At 38.2% G+C, this 26,235-nt stretch overlaps 1 protein-coding gene across 1 annotated transcript; it reads right to left on the minus strand.

The window, feature by feature from the left end:
* Positions 1 to 8,580: 8,580 nt before the first annotated feature.
* LOC134660444 (WASH complex subunit 2-like) lies at positions 8,581 to 26,133 on the minus strand. Its single transcript, XM_063516188.1, has 13 exons — positions 25,982 to 26,133; positions 22,638 to 22,736; positions 20,403 to 20,500; positions 19,979 to 20,063; positions 19,510 to 19,649; positions 19,016 to 19,104; positions 18,485 to 18,600; positions 17,723 to 17,839; positions 16,675 to 16,753; positions 15,966 to 16,138; positions 13,281 to 13,391; positions 9,099 to 12,285; positions 8,581 to 8,717 (listed from the first exon to the last, which is right to left on the minus strand). The coding sequence occupies exons 2-13, from the start codon at positions 22,728 to 22,730 to the stop codon at positions 8,617 to 8,619; spliced, it is 4,389 nt and encodes a 1,462-aa protein (XP_063372258.1). The 5' UTR covers positions 22,731 to 22,736; positions 25,982 to 26,133; the 3' UTR covers positions 8,581 to 8,616.
* Positions 26,134 to 26,235: the final 102 nt, after the last annotated feature.

The raw sequence follows: 26,235 nt of genomic DNA on the forward strand, positions 1-26,235 counted from the left end.
TACAACAGTCGTACGTACTTTTAGACCGACTGACAAAGAAAGGGTAATGTTATTTTTAGGTGACAGAACATACAGTTGGTCAAACCAAATTTGTCAGTAAATAAGAACAACAAAAACTATACTCATCCTTTTCTTTTGGGTGCTAGTACTAGTGTATAATAAGACATGATTTTCTCTTTCTATGTTTGAAATGAGACTATAATGTACATTATGTGGGTCAAGCGATAGCATATTTCAGAGGCCTAATATTCCAATAAATAATACTTCTTTTTATAACCCAATTGTTAGAATGTGTCGTCAGTACAATGATTTAGCATCACAACATATAGTAACGGCACCAGTCATGGGACATTTAAGAGGAAATTTGGAGTATTTGTGATATTTCCCTGATACATGTAAAAGTTCTACCGCTTAGCTTCTTAAAAGATGAATATCCTATCCTTCTCTCATGTTTCAGGCGTGTTGTATCAAAGATACTGCAGTTAGTTTCCACATAATTAATAAATTAAAAGTATGTTTTTTTTCTCCAGTCATGGACACCAAAGCTCCAGTAATGGAACCCCGGTAATGGACGTGGATCCAGTAATGGGCCCCCTATAATGGGCATACCCTATCAGTATAAGATATTGGAATAGGGAATAAGTTTTAGTCATTTTTGTCACCCGATTGCATTGTCATCCGATTTGCATACGTATCCAAAATTTCAACTCAATCGGAAATCCGAAAGTGGCTCAAATGCCATTTCCAAGATTTGAACCACACTAACTAATACAGGGTGGATTTTCTTTTTGGGTCAGTGAGGGCAGCTACCAGATCCCGTGCTGCTACGAGAAAACGGTCTTAGAAGACCTTCCCTCGATTTCAAATTAATGAAGATTGGCTTTTACAGATTTTGGAAAAAACATACAGGGTGCGAGGAAAAGGTAATTTTTGACAAACTTTTTTTTTTGATGCCAATCGATCCCATTCCTATTGAGGATCAAAAGCTTGTATGGAACAAAAAAAAATTCCGGCTAGAAAAGCCACAAATCGAGGAAAACATTTGCCATACAATTTGTATGAAAATGAAAACTTATATTTTTCACATGCTATTTTTGTATGCCAATCGATTCCATTCCTATCCAGTATCAATAGTTTTTTTGGGGTCAAAATTAAATTTCACATTTTCTCCATAGTAAATGTACCTATGGAAAAAGTTTTTATTAATTTGTGGCTTTTTAGTACATTATCGTAAGTTGACCCCAAAGAAACTATTGATACTAGATAAAAATGGAATCAATTGGCATAGAAAAATAGCATGTGAAAAATAAAAGTTTTAATTTTCATACAAATTGTATGGGAAAAGTTTTCCTCGATTTGTGGCTTTTCTAGCCGGAAATTTTTTTTTAGTTCCATACAAGCTTTTGATCCTCAATAGGAATGGGATCGATTGGCATCAAAAAAAAAGATTGTCAAAAATTACCTTTTTCTCGCACCCTGTATGTTTTTTCCGAAATCTGTAAAAGCCAATCTTCATTAATTTGAAATCGAGGGAAGGTTTTCTAAGACCGTTTTCTCGTCGCAGCACGGGATCTGGTAGCTGCCCTCACTGACCCAAAAAGAAAATCCACCCTGTATACAAACTAACAGGGCAAGTTAAATAAAATTTTGTAAAAACGATATTAATTTATCCGAAGTCCGAGAAGACCTCCTGACATAGTTCGTACGAGTAACTACATTATACTTCTGTATTGTTTAAACATGAAATTACGCCATGGCAAGCATAATTATGTAAATTATCCCATCATAGGAGGTATGCAGTTTTACAGCTCCTATAATGGGATTGGGCAAAATACCACTATTTTTTATACATCTCTAGAGTCACAACATAATGTGTTGTATACCTTATCTCATGGTAAATGCAATTAACAAAACACATTCTAGTTTACACCAAGTAATCATTAATTACAATTTAATATATGAACTCACCTCTCTTAGCGAAGTTGTTAAGAATTCTTACTGGTTATTTTTTCCAGTGACACGACAACTTTTGGGTTGGCGCCAATTTCTTAAAAATTAACCGAAATTAATAAAAAGTCAAACTTAAACAGCTCTATGACTCTTATTTATGGTAAAATGTTGCCAGTGTTTATAAACTACTTTTACATACTTATTTTAGAGGATTTGTGGTTTTATGTCCCATTACCGGTTCCACGTCCATTATAGGGTCCTTTACGTTAGAGACATCGACATTTTCAACTCACGGCTAGCGGTTTTCAAGAGGCAAGTCGTTGAGGTTCTTGGCCACCATACTACACAACAACAATAGTAAGCAATTTAACATGTTAAGATCATTTATGTAATTTAATAATTAAGTCGGTTTAAAGATATTTTTATTTCTCAAAAAGAATAACAGTAGTAGTTAAGTAGTAGTGTTTTTTTTATAATTTTAGGATAGTTTTTGCTCGTTATTATTTTTTGTTCTTGCTGTGCTCACTTATTTTGGGTGGCATTTCTATACAAAGCCTACCACTTTTATTGTATTCATGTATTGAATGTCGTCTGTAAAGTGTGCCTTATAAATAAAATAAAATAAAATAAATAAACTATTTTACGGACGAATAATGGAAAGTTTTTTTTTTAAATAGTGTAGTAGACTCTAGTGCACTGCTTGGCGAGTAGTATTGCACCTGTCCAACTGCCGTCTTCCCCAGCCTATTCACATTCAAAATGAAAACAAAAGTTAGAAAAAGAGCAAGTAAATACAGCGGAATGCACCTCCTCTCACTAAAAGTGCACCTCTCTAACATTCGAGGTCTGCACTCCAATCTCGCTGCAGTCCATCACCATCTCGAGACTGATAAGCCCCACCTGCTCTGCCTAACTGAGACCCAAATCAGGTGCCCTACGGATGCGGCGTATTTACATTACCCAGGGTATACCCTGGAGCACACTTTTATTCCCCGCGCTGGTGTATGTATATACGCCCGCGATAACATCTGCTGTCGTCGTCTTCGTAACCTTGAGGCCTCCAACTTCTCTACTTTGTGGCTACTGGTAGATTTGGGCGTGCAACAAATTGTGTATGCTTTAATTTATCGATCGCACAGTGGTGACCTCGAGACAACTAGGCTTTTCCAACACCTCACCGAGGCGGCGGAAGTTGCACAGCAACGATATCCACGTGCACAGTTGGTTTTTCTGGGGGACTTCAATGCCCACCATGAGGAGTGGTTGTGCCCATACCAGTTTACAGACCATGCTGGGAGAGAGGCCCGTAAGTTTGCGCTATCACTTGATCTCACCCAACTGGTTGATCAGCCGACTCGTGTACCGGACGTTGCTGGCCACACACCTAATTGCTTGGACCTTCTGCTGACAACAGATCCAGACAGGTACAGTGTGTCTGTGTCATCCCCCCTGGGAACATTTGACCATTGTTTGGTGAAATCTGTGTCGTTCCATTCCCCGCAGGATCACAGCCCGAAAGGCTCACGCCGGGTGTGGCGATACAAGTCAGCAGACTGGGATGAGTTGCGGCACTTCTTTGCGTCTTATCCTTGGCAGCAAACCTGTTTCACCAGTGATGATCCGTCGATCTGTGCGAATGCCATCACCGACGTGTTGCGTCAGGGCATGGATTACTATATTCCCTACTCTGACGTAGTAACAGGTGGCACAGCTCGTCCGTGGTTCAACGTCGAGTGTGACCAGGCAGAAGCCCTAAAGCACTCGGCCTATTTATCGTGGGTAGATGCTCGTAATCGCAAAGATCCGGATGTACATGCAAAGAAACAGTCGTTCAACAGAGCTGCTAAGTCTTGCAAGAAGGTTATACGGAAAGCTCGATTTCTCCACGTTCGTCTTATAGGTGCCAAGCTAGCCTCTTACCCGGCAGGGAGTAAGGCGTTTTGGTCGCTGGCAAAGTCGGTGGAATCGAATTTCTGTCGCCCCTCGTTACCTCCATTGCTGAGGCCGGATGGATCACTGGCACATACCGCGAATGAGAAGGCAAACTTGTTTGCCTCTCTATTTGCTGAAAATTCGCGTCTAGATGCTGGCGCCGCTAAGCCTCCCTCCTTACCTGCCTTTGGAGCTTCAATGCCCGAAGTTAAAATACACCAAAAGGAGGTTTTAAAAGCACTGCGCTGTCTAGATGTGAACAAAGCTAGTGGTCCTGACGGAGTCCCAGCAATTGTGTTGAAAACTTGTGCGCCTGAGTTGTCCCCAATATTAACACGCCTGTATCGTCTCTCTCTGAGGTCGGGTCGAGTCCCCGAGTCGTGGAAGCTTGCAAATGTACAGCCTGTACCTAAAAAAGGCAGTCGTGCTGACCCGTCAAATTATCGGCCCATCGCGATCACCTCCATACTCTGCAAGATTATGGAGCGTGTATTGAACACCAAGCTCCTGGCATACCTCGAAGGTAACGATCTCCTCAGTGATCGGCAATATGGATTTCGCCGAAACCGGTCTACTGGGGACCTTCTGATTTATGCCACTCACCTTTGGGGCGAGGCCATCGAGAGACATGGTGAGGCTATCGCCGTGTCCCTCGACATTTCCAAGGCATTTGACAGAGTCTGGCACGACAGCCTAATAAGCAAGCTATCCGCGTATGGGATCTCCACTGGCCTGCGCCTCTGGATCACTGACTTCCTGAGAGGCCGATCTATTCGAGTTGTCCTTGATGGATGCTCGTCTGATCTTCTGGCTATTAACGCCGGGGTGCCTCAAGGCTCAGTCCTCTCTGCAACCCTCTTTCTGCTGCACATCAACGATCTGCTCAAGCCCGGTATCTTTGGGTATGCGGATGACAGCACGGTTACAGAGAGATACTTTTCTAACGCCAGAGCCAGTGTAGGTGACACCGAAACCCTTAGAGAGACCATGGTGGAGCGGTTGAATTTGTCCTTGGATACCGTGTCCGAATGGGGCGCGGCCAACTTGGTTAGATTCAACGCCACAAAAACACAGGCGTGCCTATTCACCGCAAAACGGAGCCAGTTCACCTTGGCTCCCACTTTCCAGAATGTGTCCCTTCCCGTGACCAACCATCTTGAGCTTCTTGGTCTAAGTCTAAAACCCAACCTAAACTTCGGGTCAACTATTGAGTCCAGGGCTAAAACTGCTGCCAAGAAACTTGGTGTCCTATTTAAGGTGAGGCGGTACTTCACGCCGAATCAGCTTCTCTCCCTATACCAAGCACAGGTCCGCTCGTGCATGGAATACTGCTGCCACCTTTGGGACGGTTCCGCCAAGTATCAGCTGGCGGCCCTGGACTCAATAGAGCGCCGGGCTCATAGACTTTTAGGCGATGACCCAGCTGTCAAATCAAAGTTACAGAGCCTCGATCATCGCCGACGAGTCGCATGTCTATCGGTGTTCTATCGGATACATTCTGGAGAATGCGCACAAGAGCTGCATGACCTGATTCCACCTTCCCCTTTCCATCATCGGACGTCCAGGCGCGGGGAGCGAATGCACCCGTTCGTGGTTAACATCCCATTTGTCCGCACAAAACGATTTGCCTCGTCTTTTTTGGTAAGGACGGCTAAGGAATGGAATGCGCTCCCGTCATCCGTATTCCCTGAGAAATATGACCTCGGTCTCTTTAAAGCTAGAGTGAATAGGCTATTACTGAACCGGTGAGCTCCATCTTAGGCTCTGTCTTCACTTTCCATCAGGTGTGTCTAGAGCCAATCGCCGATCAGTTTAACATAAAAAAAAAAAAAAAAAGTTCATATAAAAAAGAAATCTTACGAAAATGGACCCTTTCGTTATTTAAATGCGCTAAGGAATAGGTATATAATAGGTATTATATAATTAAAAAATGTTTAGAAAGTATTAAATGAAACACAACACTAAAAATCATTAATATATTTCAATATATAAGAATAATAATAATCATTATACAATATTAGGCACATTATACAGCATTAATTCCATAGATTAGATTAGACCTTTTAATTATTACTAATAAAACAATAACTTATAATAAAAATCTCATACATTAACATGGAATGTCCTTGCAATATTAACATAACACCAAATATTGTGATTTGTTAAATAAAAATAATGATAATCTCGTGAATTTACTATTATGCTTTTCATGCTTTAAAAACTGTTTTTTTTTAATATAAAGTATTAAACTAACTAATAAATATATTATTTAAAATTCAAACCACTGTAACTAAAACGAACACCGTCCAATCCAACATGTTAAACCTAGGTACCTAGTCGTAAATAGCTAATGACAATAGACAAAGGTATGATTTTTTATAAAATATCTAGAACTTATACATATCTATAAAGCCAGTACTTACAATTTTACATATCTTTACTGGTAACATTGGTCAAAATAACTCTGAATATTACTAAGGCCAAGCAAGCACTACGATTCTTTGTCGTGCGATAATTTTGTCGTAGAAATAAAACGTTTGTCAGTGCGCGAATCTACGACATAAAAAATATGTATACTTGGTCAACCAGATCATGACAGTAGAAAAAGGCGGCAAATTTGAAAAATGTAGGCGCACACGGATATCGTCCCATAGAAAATTTGAATTTCGCGCCTTTTTTACTGACAAGATTTGGTTGATCAGCTTATATTACAGCGCGATTCTAAAATCGTGTCGCAAAAATTAAAATCGTAGTGCGCGCTTGGCCTAAAACGAACATTCATGATGCTAGTATTGCCAGTCAATAAATGCAAAATCGTAACTTTATAAATAAAGGTTACTAAAGTCTGTCAAGCCGTTTCCGTCAGTAGAAAAAGTGGAAAATTACAAAAAAAATAATTTCGCGCGATTTTCTACTGACAAAGTTGTTGACCGGCTATAAATTACTAAAATAGCCAAATGAATTGTAATTTTAGTGTCTGGACTCTGGATTAAGGTTTGGGCTGTATAAAAACAATGGAGCAATTTCTTAAGTTGGACATACAATGCTGGTACCAGTGCAGGTACTTTTGAATTGAATTAGGCGCCAACTCTGTTAAGGGGCCATAGATTATAGTTTGTAGCTTTCTAGTAGAGCCCGAAGGCTTATCCTATTGTCTATTGTTCAGTAAAACCGCACGTGCTACTTACCTGCAAAAAAGGGTCCTAATTATTCTATTTGGCACCTGAGCGCGGGCTAGTCCAACGATCAAAAAACCAGTGTAGGTGCGCTCTCCGATAACGCGCCTTTGTTACGCATCTCGATGACACATTTTAGACTGGTTCTGTAGCGTTCGACTCGCCGGCACTCAGTAACCGAAGTACCGATTTTTTATGCAGGTGGTTGTGGCGGTTTACTAATGAATGGGCCAAAAACGTTTCCCAAAGTATCACATCCCAAACTATGTTTCCCAAATTATCATTTCCCAAAAAAATGTTTGGCAAAACAACTTATCGCAATTTTTCAGTTAGCAATAGTCTTTTTTGGCAAGTTATTGTTTAGCAAATAATTACTTGGTCAATTTTCATTTTACCAAGTATTATTTAGTCAAATGTATCATTAAGCATAACTTACATGTCCCAAAATATTACATGGCATACAATTTACATACCAATAGAGGGCCTGCAGTATTTTTATTTTTGCTTTCATTTGAAATACTTTATCCCGACCTTGGTTTTTTTTTATCATTTTGGTTTTTTATGTTTTACGCAAACGGATGGAATTTAATAAAAATATAATTCCTGACCTGTTAAATTGATTTTTTTTTCAATCCCAATCCACGTCTGTTACATCTTTTCTGACATAATCTGGCAGCTTATAATTATACAAACATGGATAAGTTTCCACCTCCTGAACAAAATTAATAATAAAAGTTTGTTCCGCCGTCGTTTTGTGTACGGCGCGTATACGACTCGAGTCGCGTGCGACCAGACTACTGTCTTAGTAGCGTGCGATTGATATCAAACGTGTCGTCGACGCGTCTCGTCGACGCGACGCGGCTACTTACAAACGACGCGTAGGACACGCGTACGAAACACAAATCGCTTGAGAGTAGCCTCGTGAGAGAAGGGCCTAAGAATGGAGAAAGCTACTGATTTTGAGTAGTAAATATTATATAAATTCAAAATTCTAACAGAACGAATTTAGGTTCAAATTTAAATAGAGATGCCTATTTGCCAAATTTGCGAAGTGACAATTTGAGCAAACATCTTTTTGGAATATAATATTAGCCAATAAAAAACGTTTGCTAAATAAGTTTTTGTCCTAATAACATTTGACAAAGTAAAATCATGCCAAATGATAATTTGACCAAATAAGTTATATGCGAAGTGTAACTTTGCTAAAGGTTTCTTTGGGAAATGAAACTATTGCGATAAGTTTGTTGGGAAGTGAAATTTGGCGAAATGTATTTGGGCCAAACGGAAGTACACCGGTTGTGGCACGTGGCACGAGCGGTTTTACTTAACAATAGACAATAGGATTAGCCTTCGGGCTCTATTAGAAAGCTACAAACTATACCATATCGCCGGATGATATCGGCCTGTCAGTTGTTCGGAACTGTCAACTTTTTGTTCTAACTGACAGGCCGATATCGCCCGGCGGACTGTTAATCAGTGGGGTCGTGTCTTGTCGGGACGCACGAAGGTTAATCTTGGGTCGTAGTCGCGTCTTTTGACGTGTTCGGCGGTCGAAGGGTTAACCATCGTCGCCGAACAGTGATAGAGGGTCCACGAAGACCGGCTCCGCTGCTTTCGGCTCCTTCACAGGGAGGGCGACACGTACATCCGGTTTGATTTCTGAAAAAAAAAACTCACGTAAACAATCTTTTCAAAGTAAGAGCAGTATTTTCTTATAATTTATAAATTTACCTTTCTGTAAAATGACAGATCGGTTGGACAAACTGAGGCAATTGAAACGTCATTTTAGTATAATAAGGATTATTTTTCATATTTTTTGGACTTACTAATTTAAAATATCTGGGAGACAGAGCTATGCCCGGAGAACATATAAAAACTCAAAAATGCGCGTTTTCCCAGAGATAAGACCTAGCTAGATCAATTTTTCGCCCCCGAAAACCCCCATATAGCAAATTTCATCGAAATCGTTAGAGCCGTTTCCGGGATCCCCGAAATATACCTATACAAGAATTGCTCGTTTAAAGATAAGATTAAACTTACCTTTAACAGGTTTGGTCCCAAAAAGATCATCATCATCACCGTCATCTCCAAAAAGACTCTTATTCTTTTTACTTATCAATTTCCTTTTACTTTTAAACAAATCGTCTTCATCGCTCAAATCATCAAGTATTGATTTTTTTGCTTTTTCTACGTTTTCTTTTACTCTCTCTACTATTGGTTCTTTTACAACTTTACTTTCCTGTATTTCTTCAATATTTTTGTCTATTGATTTCGCTGGGAAATCGTCAAATATATTATGTGTGTCTCTTACTTCTGCTTTATTTTCTTTGACATTGTCTTTCGTTTTATTGTAAACTTTGCCCAAAGTGCCAATACCTTTATTTTGAAACAAATCTTCATCTGAGCTGATAGTTTTTAACTCTGGTTTAGTTATTTTAGTTTTTGCTGTAAATAAATCGTCATCTTCATCTGAATTCGAAAACAGACTAGGTTCTTTCACTTTTTGAATATCAGTTCGAGTTATTTGAGCACTTTTAAACAGTTTTTCTTCAGATTCAGTCTCATTGGTTGTGTTTACTGATGATTTTTTAATGGTCGGTCTAAATAAATCATCGTCATCTGAATCTAAAAATGATTTATTTCTTAACTTATTACTGACACTTTCCCTCTTAATTTCATCAACTGCCGTAGCTACATTATCATTAAATTCTGCTTTCTCTTCATGTAGAGCAACTTTATTTACTTTATCTACTTCATCATTTGAAATATCTTCCGTATTCATTGATTTACTAAACATATCATCAATTTCATTAGAATCAAACGAAGATTTCTTTCCAACAGTAGGTTGTGCAACAGATTTACTGTCGTTTATTCTAACATTATCTTTCACACTTTTCTTTTCTGGTTTTTTAAATAATTCCTCATCGGAATCAACTATGTTCAAATGTTTCTTTGTAGGTTCTATACCTTTATCATCAGTTTTTGTAGAGCCAAAAATATCATCATCATTTAAAATATACACTGTTTTAACAACTTTTTCTTTGACTTCATCCTTAGTACTATTGTCATTAGAGCTATCAAAACTAGAATCTGTAAAATCGATGGCAGATTTCCTGGCAGCTTCTTTCCTAGCCCTTCTAGTCGATGGTCGTCTTTTTACTTGTATTTTAGCTCTTTCCTTTGATATTTTGTTATCTAATATTTCTGGATCATCCAAACTGATGGATTTTACCATTTTGGGTTCGATTTTATCAGTTTTATATAATTCTTCATTACTTGCTGTGTGTTCTTGCTTAACTTGGACATTTTCAATTTGTTTCTTTTTAGGAGAAGCTCCTGGTAAGAGCGAGTTTACATTTATGTTGATATTCATAGGTTTAAGTTTACCGACTTTTTTGGGTTCTTGAGATGTATTATCTGTTGTGTCTTGAGCGTCGCGGCTTTGTACATTATCGCTTTCTTCAGCTGATTTACTAAAATTTTCAGTCTCAAGCGGTTTAGCTGGAACACTGTCAGTTCTATCTATCATTGAAGGTAATTTTTCCGTTTTTAGAGGTTCTTTTACTTCTTCCTTTTTACTTGATTTTTGAGTAAAATCGATATCTATAGCAGGCGGTTCATCATTAAAAATGCCAAATCTTTCCTCGCCAGGACTAAAATCGGGAGTTTCGTCGGTAATAACATCATTTTTCTTGAAAAATAGGGCTTCATCATCAGAATCGTCATCAAAGAGCGCGTTGACGTTTTTAGACTTTTTAGGTTCCTTCGGTTTTTCGAAAACTGGCGGTACATCATCAAAAATATCAGAAAATATGTCATCTTTGTCAGGACTTGATGTTGGTGGTTCAGTCGATGTTTGTTTAGCATTTTCGGTGTTAGGGCTTTTCGGTTTACTTCGAAACAAATCATAATCATAGTCGTTAAAAGTATCTGGCACTTTCTCTGGTATGTTTTCCTCATCCGCTGCTATTCTTGTAGTTCTCAAAATATTTTCACTAAAATGTGGCTGCTGTGCTTTACTAAACAAGTCATCATTGATTTGGACCCCGCTTCCTGTATTTTCAGAATCTTGTTTGATATCGGCAGAATCATCATTATTTTTGACAGTTGATTCCATTATATCTTCATCATCAAAACCATCGTGGCTAGATTCTGGCGTTGATTCTCGTGTTGATTCTTTCTGAGGTATATCATTGTCAATATCGTTGTTTATACTATCTGTCACTGTTGGCTGCACTGAAGGTATATTTATTTCTTGAGTACTTTTAACTTCACTGCGCTCAACATTTACTGAATTAATTATATCGGGTTTATCTGATTGTTTATCAGTAGCTTCTGTAAATAACTGATCATCCATATTTGCAACAACAGTAGTTTTTGGACGGGTTTGCGGTGGTTTTGATTCTTTTACATTTTTCGTATCTTTGAACAGCTCATCATCGGAATCAAACAAGGCCTTTTTACTAACTTCAGTCATTTTACCAATATTTTTAGCAAATTTCGGTTTGGTACTTTTGGTAAATAATCCGTCATCATCATCACCAGGCAAATTATCTTTTAGTTTATTTACAGCTGGTTTACTCTCTTTATCTATTTTGCTTTTAACATCTTTAGGAATATTCGTAAATAATCCGTCATCACTGTCTGAATCAAAAATGCTTTTTGTTTGTTTTATTTCCTTGACAAGCTTATTTTCCTTTTTAGTATCACCTTTTTCAATATTAGTAACACCAGATAAAGTAGTCGGCTTAGCACCAAATATGGGTTTTTCATTTACCACATTATCTTTTTCACTATCTTTTTTAACCGTTGACACTTCAGCAAATAAATCATCATCATCACTGAACAATGACTTATCATTCTTAACAGTTGGTTTGACCTGTACCACAATATCACTAGAGAATATATCATCTATATCATCAAATATATCACTAAATATATCCTTTTTGGCTTCTTTTGGACGATCCACTTCTTTTTGCACTGGTTTTGGTGTAACCGCTTCAGAATTGATATTCTTTTTATTTAATTTCTCAGATTTAGCAAATAGATCATCGAATATATCTCTCTCTTTCTTTTCTTTGACTTCTTGAACAGGTTCTTTGACTTCCTCAGTGTTACTTTCATCACCGGATGTCGATGATTTCCGCCGGTTCCGTTTCAAGATGGCCGCCCCTATGCTTTCAGCGTGCTTGTTTGTGCCGAACAAGGATATGCCACCAACTGGTTTCTGAAAGGTATTAAATAATGATAGATTTCGGGTAGTTAAGTCTAAAAAAAAGTAAATTAAAAAGTTAATTTGTTACATAGAAGATTTCTTACAAAGGATTTTAATGTATTTTGTTAGGTACAGGAGTGGGTACAGGCGAAGTCACTCTTGGCCGGACGATTCTGCATCACTACATAGTATAAAACAAAGTCGCTTCCCGCTGTCTGTCTGTCTGTCTGTTCTGTATGCTTAGATCTTTAAAACTACGCAACGGATTTTGATGCGGTTTTTTTTAATAGATAGAGTGATTCAAGAGGAAGGTTTATGTATAATTTGTTAACCCGTGCGAAGCCGGGGCGGGTTGCTAGTTTCATTTCAATTTGTTAACCACCAGAGTCAAACCAAGCTAACTCTGCGCCGACTTTGCAGTGACAGATTGTGATAGTGTCGTAACGTCGATATTGGCCTTCTCCACTTTGTCACGTCGGTGCAAGGTTAGCTTACAAATATGCTGTAATATTTTAAAGCAGCGGTCGGCAACATTTTAGCAGCCAAGGGCCACATAGTAGTTAACGAAATTGACGCGGGCCGCACTTTGTTAATATTTATGACTTTATCAGACATTGTCGTTTGTCAATATTACCATAGAGAAAAAAATACATAGAGTGCTCACTCCATACATCAGTTCAGACTATTAATTTCAGTGTCTACATCTAGCATCGAGTAGCGGAACTATCAGTACTGCTACTTGACAATAGATGTAGCACCGACCGGAAAGTCTTATCTCAACAGCATAAGACTTTCCGGTCGGTGCTACATCTATTGTCAAGTAGCAGTACTGATAGTTCCGCTACTCGATGCTAGATGCTAATAGTCTTTTTGGTGCTAAAACTGATGTATGGAGTGAGCACTCTATGTATTTTTTTCTCTATGATATTACATACAAAATAGCCAGGGAGGCTCGCGGGCCGTAGGTTGCCGACCGCTGTTTTAACGGATGAAGAAGAGTTACTTACTTTGATAGTGTCTTCAGATGGTTCTATAATAACTGTCTTTGGTGTCTCCGGTATTTCCGGTTCCGAATCTTCGGGGAACCGAGGTTTGTCTGTGTTTTCACTTGTTTGTACCTGAAAGAGAAAAAAAATTAAAAGCATCAGTTAAATTATGGTTCACTTATGTCTTAAAAACTTATTTTTACACTGATGGCTGAGATACGCGTCGTACTCGTGAACGGGTGCTGTTTGTGGAGACGGGTCTGTTTAAGCTAACACGAATATATTCAGTAACTTTATTTTTTAATTTAATTGCAGTGAGACGCCTCATTCGGTTCTCGTATGTTTTTTTTTTCTCGTAATGTGTTAATCATACAGGATTGTGACCCTTGGAGACCCTATACATCTCTAAGGATAATTTGATAAACTATGTTATTTTTTAGTTCTGACACTTAGAGACATTTACACCTCTAAATAAGTTTAGATTTTTTTTTCCATGTATCTGTTTTGTTTTTATTTTAATATTATTATTATTATAGTTTTTTTATGTAATTCGACATTAAGAGACCTTATACATCTCTAAGTAATTGTATTACGTTAGTTTGATTTGGTAGTTGTAGTTGTATTTAATAATTGTTGATGTATAATTATTATTATTTTGCTTGTATGTAAATTCAATGTTGACGTGTAAAAGTGCCCTTGTGGCCTATTTGCTGAATAAATGTTGAAGTTGAAGAAGTTGAAGTATTTAGTTATTTAGTATAAGCACAGAATAAGTAATAGTATTATCATACAGAACGGCCACGCACCGCCCCGCCCCGACTCGCGTTACCTCGCCCCGCGACATGAATCTGACGGACTTCTGGCGTGCTCTCAGTAAAGCGACTTACCCACACATACACCATGACGCGTGTACAGACGTGCCGTGCACACATATAAACGCAAATGATTTTTGATGTATGGCGTGTCCGCCCTGTGCTATAAGTATAAGGCCCATATGGTGGAAATATTTGCTGTTCATGGATGAGGTCTTGGTAGCTCAATTTATTGAAAATATTCAAAATGGCGGAGCCATGGGGGTTTGCGAGCTCACTAGTTTTCTTAGCGCCACTTGCACCAATCCACTAACCCGGGGTTAACCGGTTAAGCCGTTAACCCAGTGTCAAATTGTACTGGTAATGGTCACTCCAGGTTTAACCGGTTAACCGGTTCGTCGGGAACTGTACACGTTTTTATAACAAAGTTCCCACTGATATAGCGAATTTACCACTTATCAAATTTAAGTCACACATTAAGCGCTCCTTGTTGAGTAAGGCGTACTACACTGTAAATGATTTTATAGATGATAGAGATGCCTTTAGGCCGGCAGCTTGATTTCGATAGTATAATAAGAGTTAATATGTATTGTTTTTCTTTTCTTTTTTTTTTTTTTTTTTTCTTTTCATTGTGAATTAATCATGCTAGTGTCCAGTAGAATTGACACATGAGACCATCATGTTCTCGATTAATTAGGTATATTGTTTATATTGCTTAATTTAATTTTAGTTTTTGACACTTGGAGACCTTATACATCTCTAAGTTTTAATTTTATTTTTAATTTGTTTGTACATATTTATATTTTTAATGATTCTGACACTTGAGAGACCTATACATCTCTTAGTCAATATAGGGCATTTTGCTTAGTAATTATGTGAAGATATACCGTTTTTCATGTAACATACAAGAACAAAATGTTGTGTCTCACAGCTATACGTTATTACAATTTAAATATTAATATGGCCCGGCAGCTTGAATATGTCATGCTCGCTTAAAGTCTTTGCTTACGGTGGCGTTGTTGATCGGGTCGCCACTTTCCCGAATGAAGGTTGAGAGAGGCGATGGCTGAGATACGCGTCATACTCGTGAACGGGTGCTGTTTGTGGAGACTGGTCAATTTAAGCTAACACGAGCTATTATATTTAGTTACTTTATTTTTGAGTATAATTACATGGACACACCTCATTCGGTTCTCGTATGCTATTTTATTTTTACTATCATTTTCTTTAATTTAATGAATGTTTTAATTAGGTATACAGGATTTTGACTCTTGGAGACCCTATACATCTCTAAGGATAATTTGATTAACTACTATATATTGTAATCTTTTAGTTATGATGACACTTAGAGACATTTACATCTCTAAATAATTTTAGATTATAGTTTTTGTATCTTTGTTTTTTTTTTCAATACTATTGTTATTGCGTTTTTTGTAATTCGACATTTAGAGGCTTTATACATCTCTATGTTAGTTTGATTTGATATTTACGGCTTAGTTGTATTTTATAATTATTGATGTGTTTTTTTTTTGCTGTATGTAAATTCCATATTGACGTGTAAAAGTGCCCTTGTGGCCTATTTGCTGAATAAATGTTGATATTTGATATTTGATATTTGATAACCCCGGGTTAGTGAATGGTGCAAGTGGCCCTTATTGTCACATTTAGGGTACAATCTCACTAATCCGGCACCAATGATGACACAAGAGCCGGATTACTGGAAAATTCGGATTACTGGAAGTTAGAGCAAATTTGCCTATTATTTTGATGTTTTTTAGCATGTCGTAGAATTAAATTTTATTAAAATACTAAATTCAAAGAAAATTCTAGTGCCGGATTACTGGGTATACCGGACCTTCGAAGTGCCGGATTATCGAGATTTCACTGTATTTACCTTTGGCGTTCCAAACAACGCCTCTTCTAGCCCACTCGGCTTGTTGCTAAAGTCGAAGAGATCGTCGACTCTATTGCTATGGGGTTTAGGTTGAGTTTTGTGCAGCTCCGCGAAAATGTCGTCGTCGCTTGACTGGTCGTCTAGTGGGGGTGGCTCGTCGGGGAAGATTGTTGCTGAAACAAGTGTAACTTAAGAAATGTTGATCAATGACTGAGTGAGTTATTTCGGTTTGTAATGAGTGATTTTCATTTTTTTAATAACTTCTTGGCATAACATATACTTTTCTGGGCACTGAAAACGGATTTTTCCATATTTTTAGGGTTCCGTACCTCAAAAGGAAAAGACGGAACCCTTATAGGATCACTCGCGCGTCTGTCTGTCTGTCCGACCATCCCCCCCCCCCCCCCTCTTTATCTCCGAAACTACTGGGTCTAAAATTTTGGAAATAATACAGATAATTTGATAAATAATGACAACAAAACCTATTAAAAATGTGCAGTCAAGCGTAAGTCGGACTTAATGTTCGGAACCTTTGGAACGCGAGCCCGACTCGAACTTGGCCGGTTTTTTTATTATCCTGACGATCATGCGAATTCTATTTATATTAAAAGTACCAAGAAAGTTAATAAGTCAAAATGTGTTTTGAGCAGAATCTCTTTCTAAATATTTAAAAATGAAATGGTGGAAAATAATTTTGGAAATATCTTACTGGCTAACGGCTCCTGTGGTTTGTACAACTTCCGGGGGACAGTTTCCGGTTGGGTATACACCGGCTCTCTTTCCGGTATCTGTGAAACATAATTCATGAATAAATAAACAAACTCAAAAATGTTATTAGTGTAAAAATTAAAATCAATCACTACATAGTATAAAACAAAGTCACTTCTCGCTGTCTGTCTGTCTGTATGTATGCATAGATCTTTAAAACTATGCAACGGATTTTGATGCGGTTTTTTTAATGGATAGAGTGATTCAAGAGGAAGGTTTATGTATAATTTGTAAACCCGTGCGAAGCCGGGGCGGGTCGCTAGTTTATAAATAAGTAGTAAAGTGACTATGATAGTTGATCGTAGCATTACATTACAATTTGGTGCCGTGACCAGGATATTTAGATAAGTATTTAATCTGTATTTTACAATAGGGAATATTACGCGAAACTCTGCGTAGGGGGCGCCACTCCTACAGTCACAATCTAAGGGTCTACCGCAAACGAGAGAGTCGAAATTTTCTTATCTAACCTCTCTATCACTCTTGCATATTCGAGCGATAAAGAGGCAGGCGGCCTAGCCAAGGTGACAATCGCTATCGCTTCGCTATCGAATCGCTTTGTGTCTCTCTATCACTCTTCCATATTAGTGCGACAGGGACAGTTGCGTTTCGATCGCTACGGAGCGTTAGCGATTGGTACTTTGGCTACGCGGCCTGATAGCTGAGTTTCGACTTCGCGTTTCCCGGTAGGCCCTTTGTAAAAAAATCTTGTTATAAAACAGTTTAAGGCACAGTATGTATAAGTCACTCTATGGTTTACTAAAGGCGCTAGTGCTGCACTCTGGCGGCAGAACATTGCAGTAATACTCCCTACTAACACATACAATTCAGGTACAGAATTATCTAGCGAACCAGGTGTACAAAATGATCTATACAGGCTTGAATCCTCTCAACAACAAAGCGTTGTGTTAAGATAATTTTGATCGTCTCGAATCGTTAAACTGTATATGATGTTTACCTTAATTTTTTTTATTTTTATTTTATTTTACCTTAATATCTCCCCCCAGTCGTCGAGCTAAGTCCGCAGCCACGGCGGCAGGGGACGGACGTGCGGGAGAGACAGAGACGGGCGCTTCCGATTGTAGAGACAGCGTGCTTGTAGACATCTGCAACGATAATATAGTATCATTATCATAAGTCTACACATGGCCCACTAGTGGGCAGAGGTCTCTTTGTACAGTCAAGGTCTAAATAGTCTAAATTATTGATACAGACAACGCGCCAAAAAAATCTTATTGCCTAGACCAGCGGTCGGCAACCTGCGGCCCGTGAACCTGTCACTTGCGGCCCGTGAGCCTGTCACTTGCGGCCCGCGAGCCTGTCACTTGCGGCCCGTGAACCTGTCACTTGCGGCCCGTGAACCTGTCACTTGCGGCCCGTGAACCTGTCATTTACGGCCCGCGAGCCTGTCACTTGCGGCCCGTGAACCTGTCACTTGCGGCCCGTGAACCTGTCATTTACGGCCCGTGAACCTGTCACTTGCGGCCCGTGAGCCTGTCACTTGCGGCCCGTGAACCTGTCACTTGCGGCCCGCGAGCCTGTCACTTGCGGCCCGTGAACCTGTCACTCGCGGCCCGTGAACCTGTCACTTGCGGCCCGTGAGCCTGTCACTTGCGGCCCGTGAACCTGTCACTTGCGGCCCGCGAACCTGTCACTTGCGGCCCGTGGACCTGTCACTTGCGGCCCGTGAACCTGTCACTTGCGGCCCGTGAACCTGTCACTTGCGGCCCGCGACCCTACAGATATCTTACCGTCCTATCTGGCATGTAGTGTTCCACGGGCCGTTCTTCCTCAGACTCTGAATACTGTTCCACCTCTTGGACCCTCGATGTTGAGCTGTCGGAGTCACTCTCATCTGGGACCAGGCCTGAAACAATATACACTTGATTGTATATTCTGCAGACGGTAATGAAATTAGTCAATACATAAGTGCTTTTTGCTAGGCCTACAGCCCTACATAAATAAAGAATATTTTAAATTATTTATTTTCAGGCATATATTAAGACCCAAATACTTGATTAGAGTTAGACCAAGATAAGTCTGCAGCGATTTAGATAGCTCAGACTGCAAGTCAAGCAAGTCAAGTGTTGCTGCTGTGCAAGTGTTGTTTTAAACGTCAAACTTCTATGAAATTATGACGTGTCACTAACACTTGCATAGTCTGTGCTGTCAAAATCATTGCAGAGTTATCTTGGTCTAACTACATTATGTAATTTTTAGTGCATAACTTTTGTTATTAATAAATAAATATAAATGTATGTAATAAATAGGTTATAGTTTACCTGCATGCCATTTGCTCTTCCACGCTTGTGAGCCTATGATGTAGGGCAGAGGTCTGTCCGCGTACAAGTCTTTAGGCTTTAGGACCAACCTGCAAATATACAGGAACATAAATAAAAATTTAAATAAAATAAAGAAGATACAATAACAACTGTAACAAGCAAGTAATAACATTGCGATTTTGCAGTATAAACATTAAACAGCCATGTATCCTGGTCATAGGCACCAAATTGTAACACCACCCTTTTTTTTAAGGGTCTAGAAGGCTTAGGGAGGTTATGTGGCTCCTGTGAGGAATAGTTGAATTAGTAAATGTCAGTTGTTTGCCGCCTCATAACTAGTAATCACTCTGAATTTCAACCCTCTACCTTGAACTGTCACAGAGATAATGTCAAAAATGTGTTTAGCTAAGATAGACGCTACTATTGTTTCTGATGACTGCCGTTTCAAGTGTTTCAACCCTACCCTAACTGTACAAACTGTATAATTGACTTGCCTGTCATCGTTCTCATCACTATCGCTATCGCTGTCACTGTCCCTCACGATGAGGAGGGGCTCATGGTAGGTCTCCAGGATTTGTAAGCTCTCTTTCAGCTTCGTTAGGTCTGAAGCTAGGTCTTTAGGTTTTGGCGGTACCTGTAGTATTAGAGATAATATTTTTATAGTCTGGCAATCCGAGTCAACAGAAAAAGGCAGGAAATTCTAATAGCTAACTATTAATCGTTTAATTTATCTGTCATTTTGACTTGTGTATTTTTTATGAAAGGGATAAAAGATAAATTAATTTGACAGGTGAAGTAGATGGCGCTGCACAGATCCGTACATTATAAGGTAGTTCTGCTTGTCAAAAGTTGACGTTCCACCATTAACCATAAAACATGGTGCCGTACAGCACCATCTATTACAGCGGTTAATAACTTTGTTAGTAACTAATGAGATTCAATTTGGTCCTTTGTTCCAGTTACCTTCTCGACGGCGGGGGGTGCCACATCGGCGTCGTCCTCGTAAACTCGGCTTTCCACGAACTGCGTGTTGCTCAGAGCTAGGAACCTGAAAAGGTGAGGGGTTAACAGTAGAAATGGGCCGAATATTCGGTAATTATTCGGTTTTTGTCATGTTTGGCATATTTTTCAATGTTCGTATTCGACCGAATAGTTCGGTTCGAACTGCCGAATATTAACCGATTTTTTTTGACACAATTGGGATTGGGATATTTGGGATTGTCAGGGCAAGCTATGCTGACGCCATCTATAAAATACTTCGACCGACACCCCTTGATGCATTACATTTATTTGGGCGCTTTAGGCACTTTCTACTGGAAGTACTAATTCTACGCAGACGAAACCGCGGGCTGAAGCTAGGATGACGTTAATTTGACATGAAACTCACTTGTTATTGACATTCTGTAGATTGACGCTGGCGTCTCGGAGCCCCCGCGACATTTCTTCCAATCTCTTGTTTGTCTCGTTGCATTTCGAGATTATTCTCTGTAATAATAATTGTTAATAGATTAGGTTGCTATATGTGGCTTTTCAGAGAGAAGGATGCACATGGAGCCTTTAAGCATGGAATGGGACGCCACATATAGTAGGCTTATTATTTTAAGTATGTCAGGCAAATATTTAGCTAGGGAACATATAAAGTGTATTTTCCTAAAAAACATCATAGGAGTCCGACATTAGTAACTATTTTTTTGTATTTTGTACAATAAAGTTTAAATAAATATTAAAGTGTTCTTTGTGGAAGTTACACCGAAGGAAGTTGTATCTGGCTCGGGGCAGTGAATTTTCTTTTCTTTTAATATAAAAAACCTTACCTAGTTAGGTTTTAAAAGCTTCTAAAACATTTTAGTTAAGAGTCGAAACATGGTTATACTTTACTATATAGTATGTATCACAAGCGACCCGCCCCGGCTTGGCACGGGTTACACAAAACTTTAACATTTTATACACCTAAACCTTCCTCAAGAATCACTCTATTGATAGTTGAAAACCGCATGAAAATCTGTTCAGTAGTTCTTGAGTTTATCGCGAACAAACAGACACACAGACGTGCCGGGGGGACTTGTTTTTATAAGCGGTTAGTGATAAACTGAGATAAATGGCATATCCTAAAGGAAAAGTGACCAAACCCTCCATACAGTTTATACATACAGTATCACTATCACTACATAGTATAAAACAAAGTCGCTTCCCGCTGTCTGTCTGTCCCTATGTTTGCTTAGATCTTTAAAACTACGCAACGGATTCTGATGCGGTTTAATAGATAGAGTGATTCAAGAGGAAGGTTTATGTATAATTTGTTAACCCGTGCGATGCCGGGGCGGGTCGCTAGTTCATACATAGGTATATACTTCATGTGTTGCCAGGGAGGTTAAGAGGTTAAATAATCACCGATTTTTTAATCGGATGAGTTGATTTTCAAAGATAGAAACGAAATTAGTACCCTTTAGTTACGGAACCCTGAAATGGACTTTCAGCAACAATACTCACGCCACTTTTCTTACGAAAGGTGAAATAACAATTAGCATACACTTTCACCGCGTAACAAGATCTTAATTTCATTTTGTTATGCCAGCGAGTTTATTAGCATATTAATTGGACAAAGATAAACATTTTTTTCGTAATTAGACTTGTTATGTACTGTTCATGCACTTTTTAAAGTGGTAAACAAGCGTACGGTCTATCTCGACATACAAGAGACAGTAGGGCGCAACTATTTGAAGCTAGGGGTTATGTAGTAACTGATATTGGAGTTTTTCACCCCATATTGGCGGAACACTTGTCTAAAACTGCGAAATTCGTGAACAGTTTTTTGATATCTAGTAGGTAACACTTATTGAAACCATCGGAGCCGAGATATCTCATTGATAAAGGCTTCTTTTAAATCACTACATAGTATAAAACAAAGTCGCTTCCCGGTGTCTGTCCCGATGTAAGCTTAGATCTTTAAAACTACGCAACGGACTTTGATGCGTATTTTTTAATAGATAGTGATTCAAGAGGTAGGTTTTTGTATAATTTGTTAACCCGTGCGAAGCCGGGGCGGGTCGCTAGTATGTAGATAAAAAAAGCGGCCAAGTGCGAGTCGGACTCGCCCATGAAGGGTTCCGTATTTAGGCGATTTATTACGTATTAAAAAAAACTACTTACTAGATCTCGTTCAAACCAATTTTCGGTGGAACTTTGCATGGTAATGTACATCATATATTTTTTATAGTTTTATCATTCCCTTATTTTAGAAGTTACAAGGGGGAGGGGACACACATTTTACCACTTTGGAAGTGTCTCTCGCGCAAAATATTCAGTTTAGAAAAAAATGATATTAGAAACCTCAATATCATTTTTAAAGACCTATCCATAGATACCCCAGAGGTATGGGTTTGATGAAAAAAGAAATTTTGTGTTTCAGTTCTAAGTATGGGATTTTATATTTTTGTGTGAAAATCTTAATGCGGTTCACATAATACATCTACTTACCAAGTTTCAACAGTATAGTTATTATAGTTTCGGAAAAAAGTGGCTGTGACATACGGACGGACAGACGGACAGACAGACAGACATGACGAATCCCTAAGGGTTCCGTTTTTTGCGATTTGGCTACGGAACCCTAAAAAGAAGGTACCTGGTGTATGTCTTGAAGCAGGTCCAGGAGCTGCTGGTCGCCGGCGAGGCTCCAGCGCGGCGCCGCGCCGCGGAGCGCCGCCGTGCGTTCCATTGCACACTGTACAAAGAAAAAATATTTTAAATAATATTTCTGATGTACAAATTACAGGGATCGGAACCGGTTTTTGGCAAATACTAAACAACCATATATTTCGAATTATTTTATACTCAAAATGTAGACTCAGTTGTGTTTTTAGGTAACAACTTTGTTTTATTAGATTGCCCAATTTGAAAAGAAATAATTATACAGTTCGCTAACCCTAAATTACAAGAGGCATAAGGTCCACCAATGGACAGTTAAAAGTGTTGCCGTTTGTACAAAAGCTAGAGCATAGAGAAAAAATACATAGATTGCTCACTCCATACATCAGTTTTAGTACCAATAAGACTCTTAGCATCTAGCATTGAGTAGCGGAACTATCAGTACTGCTACTTGACAATAGATGTAGCACCGACCGGAAAGTCTTATGCTGTTGAGATAAGACTTTCCGGTCGGTGCTACATCTATTGTGAAGCAAGCAGCAGTACTGATAGTTCCGCTACTACACCGCTACTCAATGCTAGATGTAGACGCTGAAATTACTAGTCTAACTGATGTATGGATGGAGTGAGCACTCTTGTCTTACTATATTTCTCTATGGCGAGAGTTAAAAGTGATGCTGATGAAAGAGCTTGTACAGAGATGTACAAAATGGTTTTAAAAAAGCATTTAAATACAAAATGCAAAATACTTTTCAGATTTACTATTTCAAATGCAAAATACCAAATAGTTTTGCGTTTTGTATTTCAAATGCTAAATGCAAAATAGGTATTTTCAAAATACTTTTTCAAAATAAAATACCTTTTGACCAAATCTCAGATATTTTTATTTATTTTAGGTATTTATCATGAGAAATAGAGACACAATGCCGAGCCGAACAAAAACGTCTAATAACATGGCATGGCACCTTATACATGACATTTTGGTCATATTTATCAGTACGCGTATCAATAAATTCTGTTATGTTATTAATAATAGACCGTCGGTTCCTCTCTCTGCGGCCCTGACCACCGGCAGCTTGGGCCTTGCCCCGATGCTGGCGGCACCCTAGGTTAGGTTTTTTATAATGTGTTTATAATATTTTTTATATTGTTTTTTAAGTGTTTTTATATTTTAATTTTATATACATATTGTCAATCCGGAGGTCGCGGGTTCAAATCCTGGCTCGTACCAATGAGTTTTTCGGAACTTATGTACGAAATATCATTTGATATTTACCACTAGCTTTTCGGTGAAGGAAAACATCGTGAGGAAACCTGCATACATTTGCGAAGAAATTCAAAGGTGTATGTGAAGTCCCCAATCCGCATTGGGCTAGCGTGGGGACTATAGCCCGAGCCCTCTCGCGCATGAGAGGAGGCCTGTGCCCAGCAGTGGGACGTATATAGGCTCAAATTATTATTTTATTATTATTATACATATTGTAAAAAAACAACCTAAGAAGAGAAATAAATAAAGGAAATAATACTCACTTAAAATAATGTAAAAAACTAGACTAACGAAAAGAGAGCCATGGCTCCATTTTGTGACTTGTGTGGCCATTTATTTCGGTTGATTGTGCATCTAGTTCTTATTTTATTTTTATTACACTTTTCTTTTATTAATAACAACTGGACTGGTATTGTTAAAAAGTGAAAAAAAACATCAGTTTTTATTTATTACGCTTTTTAACAATACCAGGGGGGCGATTTTTGAATTTCGATCGCTCGATTTCGTCACTCGAAAATCGGTGGAAAACGGCTAGATGCTGATTTTTTAAATACGAGCGATATAAATTGTGAATTTAGTGGTATTGACCACTCGTTTTTGATTCTATTAGTAGAATTTACATGCCTAGTAGTGGAGATATTACTGAACGAAATACACGAAATCGAGCGGTCGAATTTCAAAAATCGGCCCCCTGGCGCTGGCGCCAGGCGCTAGCAGGCGCCTCTATCGGTCAAATTCGGCAATACAAGCGTCATTCGTTCATTTCATTTTGTTTGACTGGTAATGTTGGCTAAACTTAATCACAAAGTATTTTGCATTTTGAAATGAATATTAAAAATGCAAAATACGTCTCGAAAAGTATTTCAAATAAAATACAAAATGGTTTTTACTAAAAGGCATTTAAATGCAAAATACAAAATAGGTATTTTGCATTTTGTATTTGCATTTTAAATAGAAGTATTTCAAATAAATCGCATCTCTGAGCTTGTATCAGCACATTGACCTTAGGTAATTTTCACATATTTTTTTTTTAAATTATAAATGGGCTTACTCAATTACTCATGGCCACAGACTAGCCGAGGCGAAGACGTGTCCTACGATGGAGCGAGCCTGCCTGGAAGGTGCCTGTTCACCCTTGGTTTGAAGGTTGCCGGGTTATATGAGCTCGGAAATATAGACGCCGGCAAGGAATTCCATTCCTTGGCAGTGCGCATAAGAAAAGAGGATATAACCAATTCATTTCCTAACAATGAGATTCTGTGTTTAATATTCTCATTTAAATAATTATATCACTATTATTTGCATGCGATTTGCATATTATCTTTATACCTATCATTTTTATGACAAAGAGGATGCAGTGTAAGCTTTGCAATAATAATTATTATCATTCAACAATTCCCACACGCTATTATTAAATTAAGATAACGGAATGTGTATGATAGGCAAATAGCAATAGTTTTTAATTATGTTTCTAAAATGAAGTATTTTAAGACTCTAAGCTAGTGGAAACAAAATGGGTTGATAAACTGAATGAAATTTTGAATTTACCTATGCGGCAAACAAGCATACTAATACAAAAGTTATTTATTTTCCTAGTTGCCATAAAATAATTGAATGAATACAATTTTCATAAAGTGAAAGACAAGGCCGACTTTAAAATGTATTATAACAGTTGCAAATTAGTTTATAATGAGATAATTGATTTGAGCTATAGCTATGATCTCCCTTGGTACATAAAAAATCTTGATATATCACAGTACTAGCATTAAGATCTAATCCATATAAAACACAAGAGAAACAAACATTTACAACGCAAACAATTAAAATAAGAAGATTAACCTTTTTCTAGTTAATAAGTATAATTTCAGTACTCCAAGCACAAATAAAATCTTAAAAAGAAGCGTAAACAAACCTTTACGAGCTAAATCGAGTCGACACACGCACCAATTGATCACTAATCAACGATTTAAACAACAAAATCATAACAACAACTATGTTTTAAAACCAAACAATTATCCCAACATTGTCATTTAAAATACGTGTGAATCACTCACCAAGTGCACTGTTAATAAACTTTAGCGGTAAATAGAAAGTTAATTAGTGCGTCGAGCAGTTAGAATCCATTTGATAGCTAAATATAAGGTGTAATCGTATTTATTTTGCGTAAAATGCACTTTCTCTGTGTACTCCTACAAAAACAAGAGTGACAGATGAAGCTGTTTGAGATACCAGCTTTGTAAATATGCCCATTTTATGAGTTTTATGATTTATGTATTTATATTTAAATAACTGTAGCCTTATGAACTTA

The sequence above is a fragment of the Cydia amplana genome, chromosome 27 (assembly GCF_948474715.1).
Source record: "Cydia amplana chromosome 27, ilCydAmpl1.1, whole genome shotgun sequence".
NCBI classification, from domain to species: Eukaryota; Metazoa; Arthropoda; class Insecta; order Lepidoptera; family Tortricidae; genus Cydia; species Cydia amplana.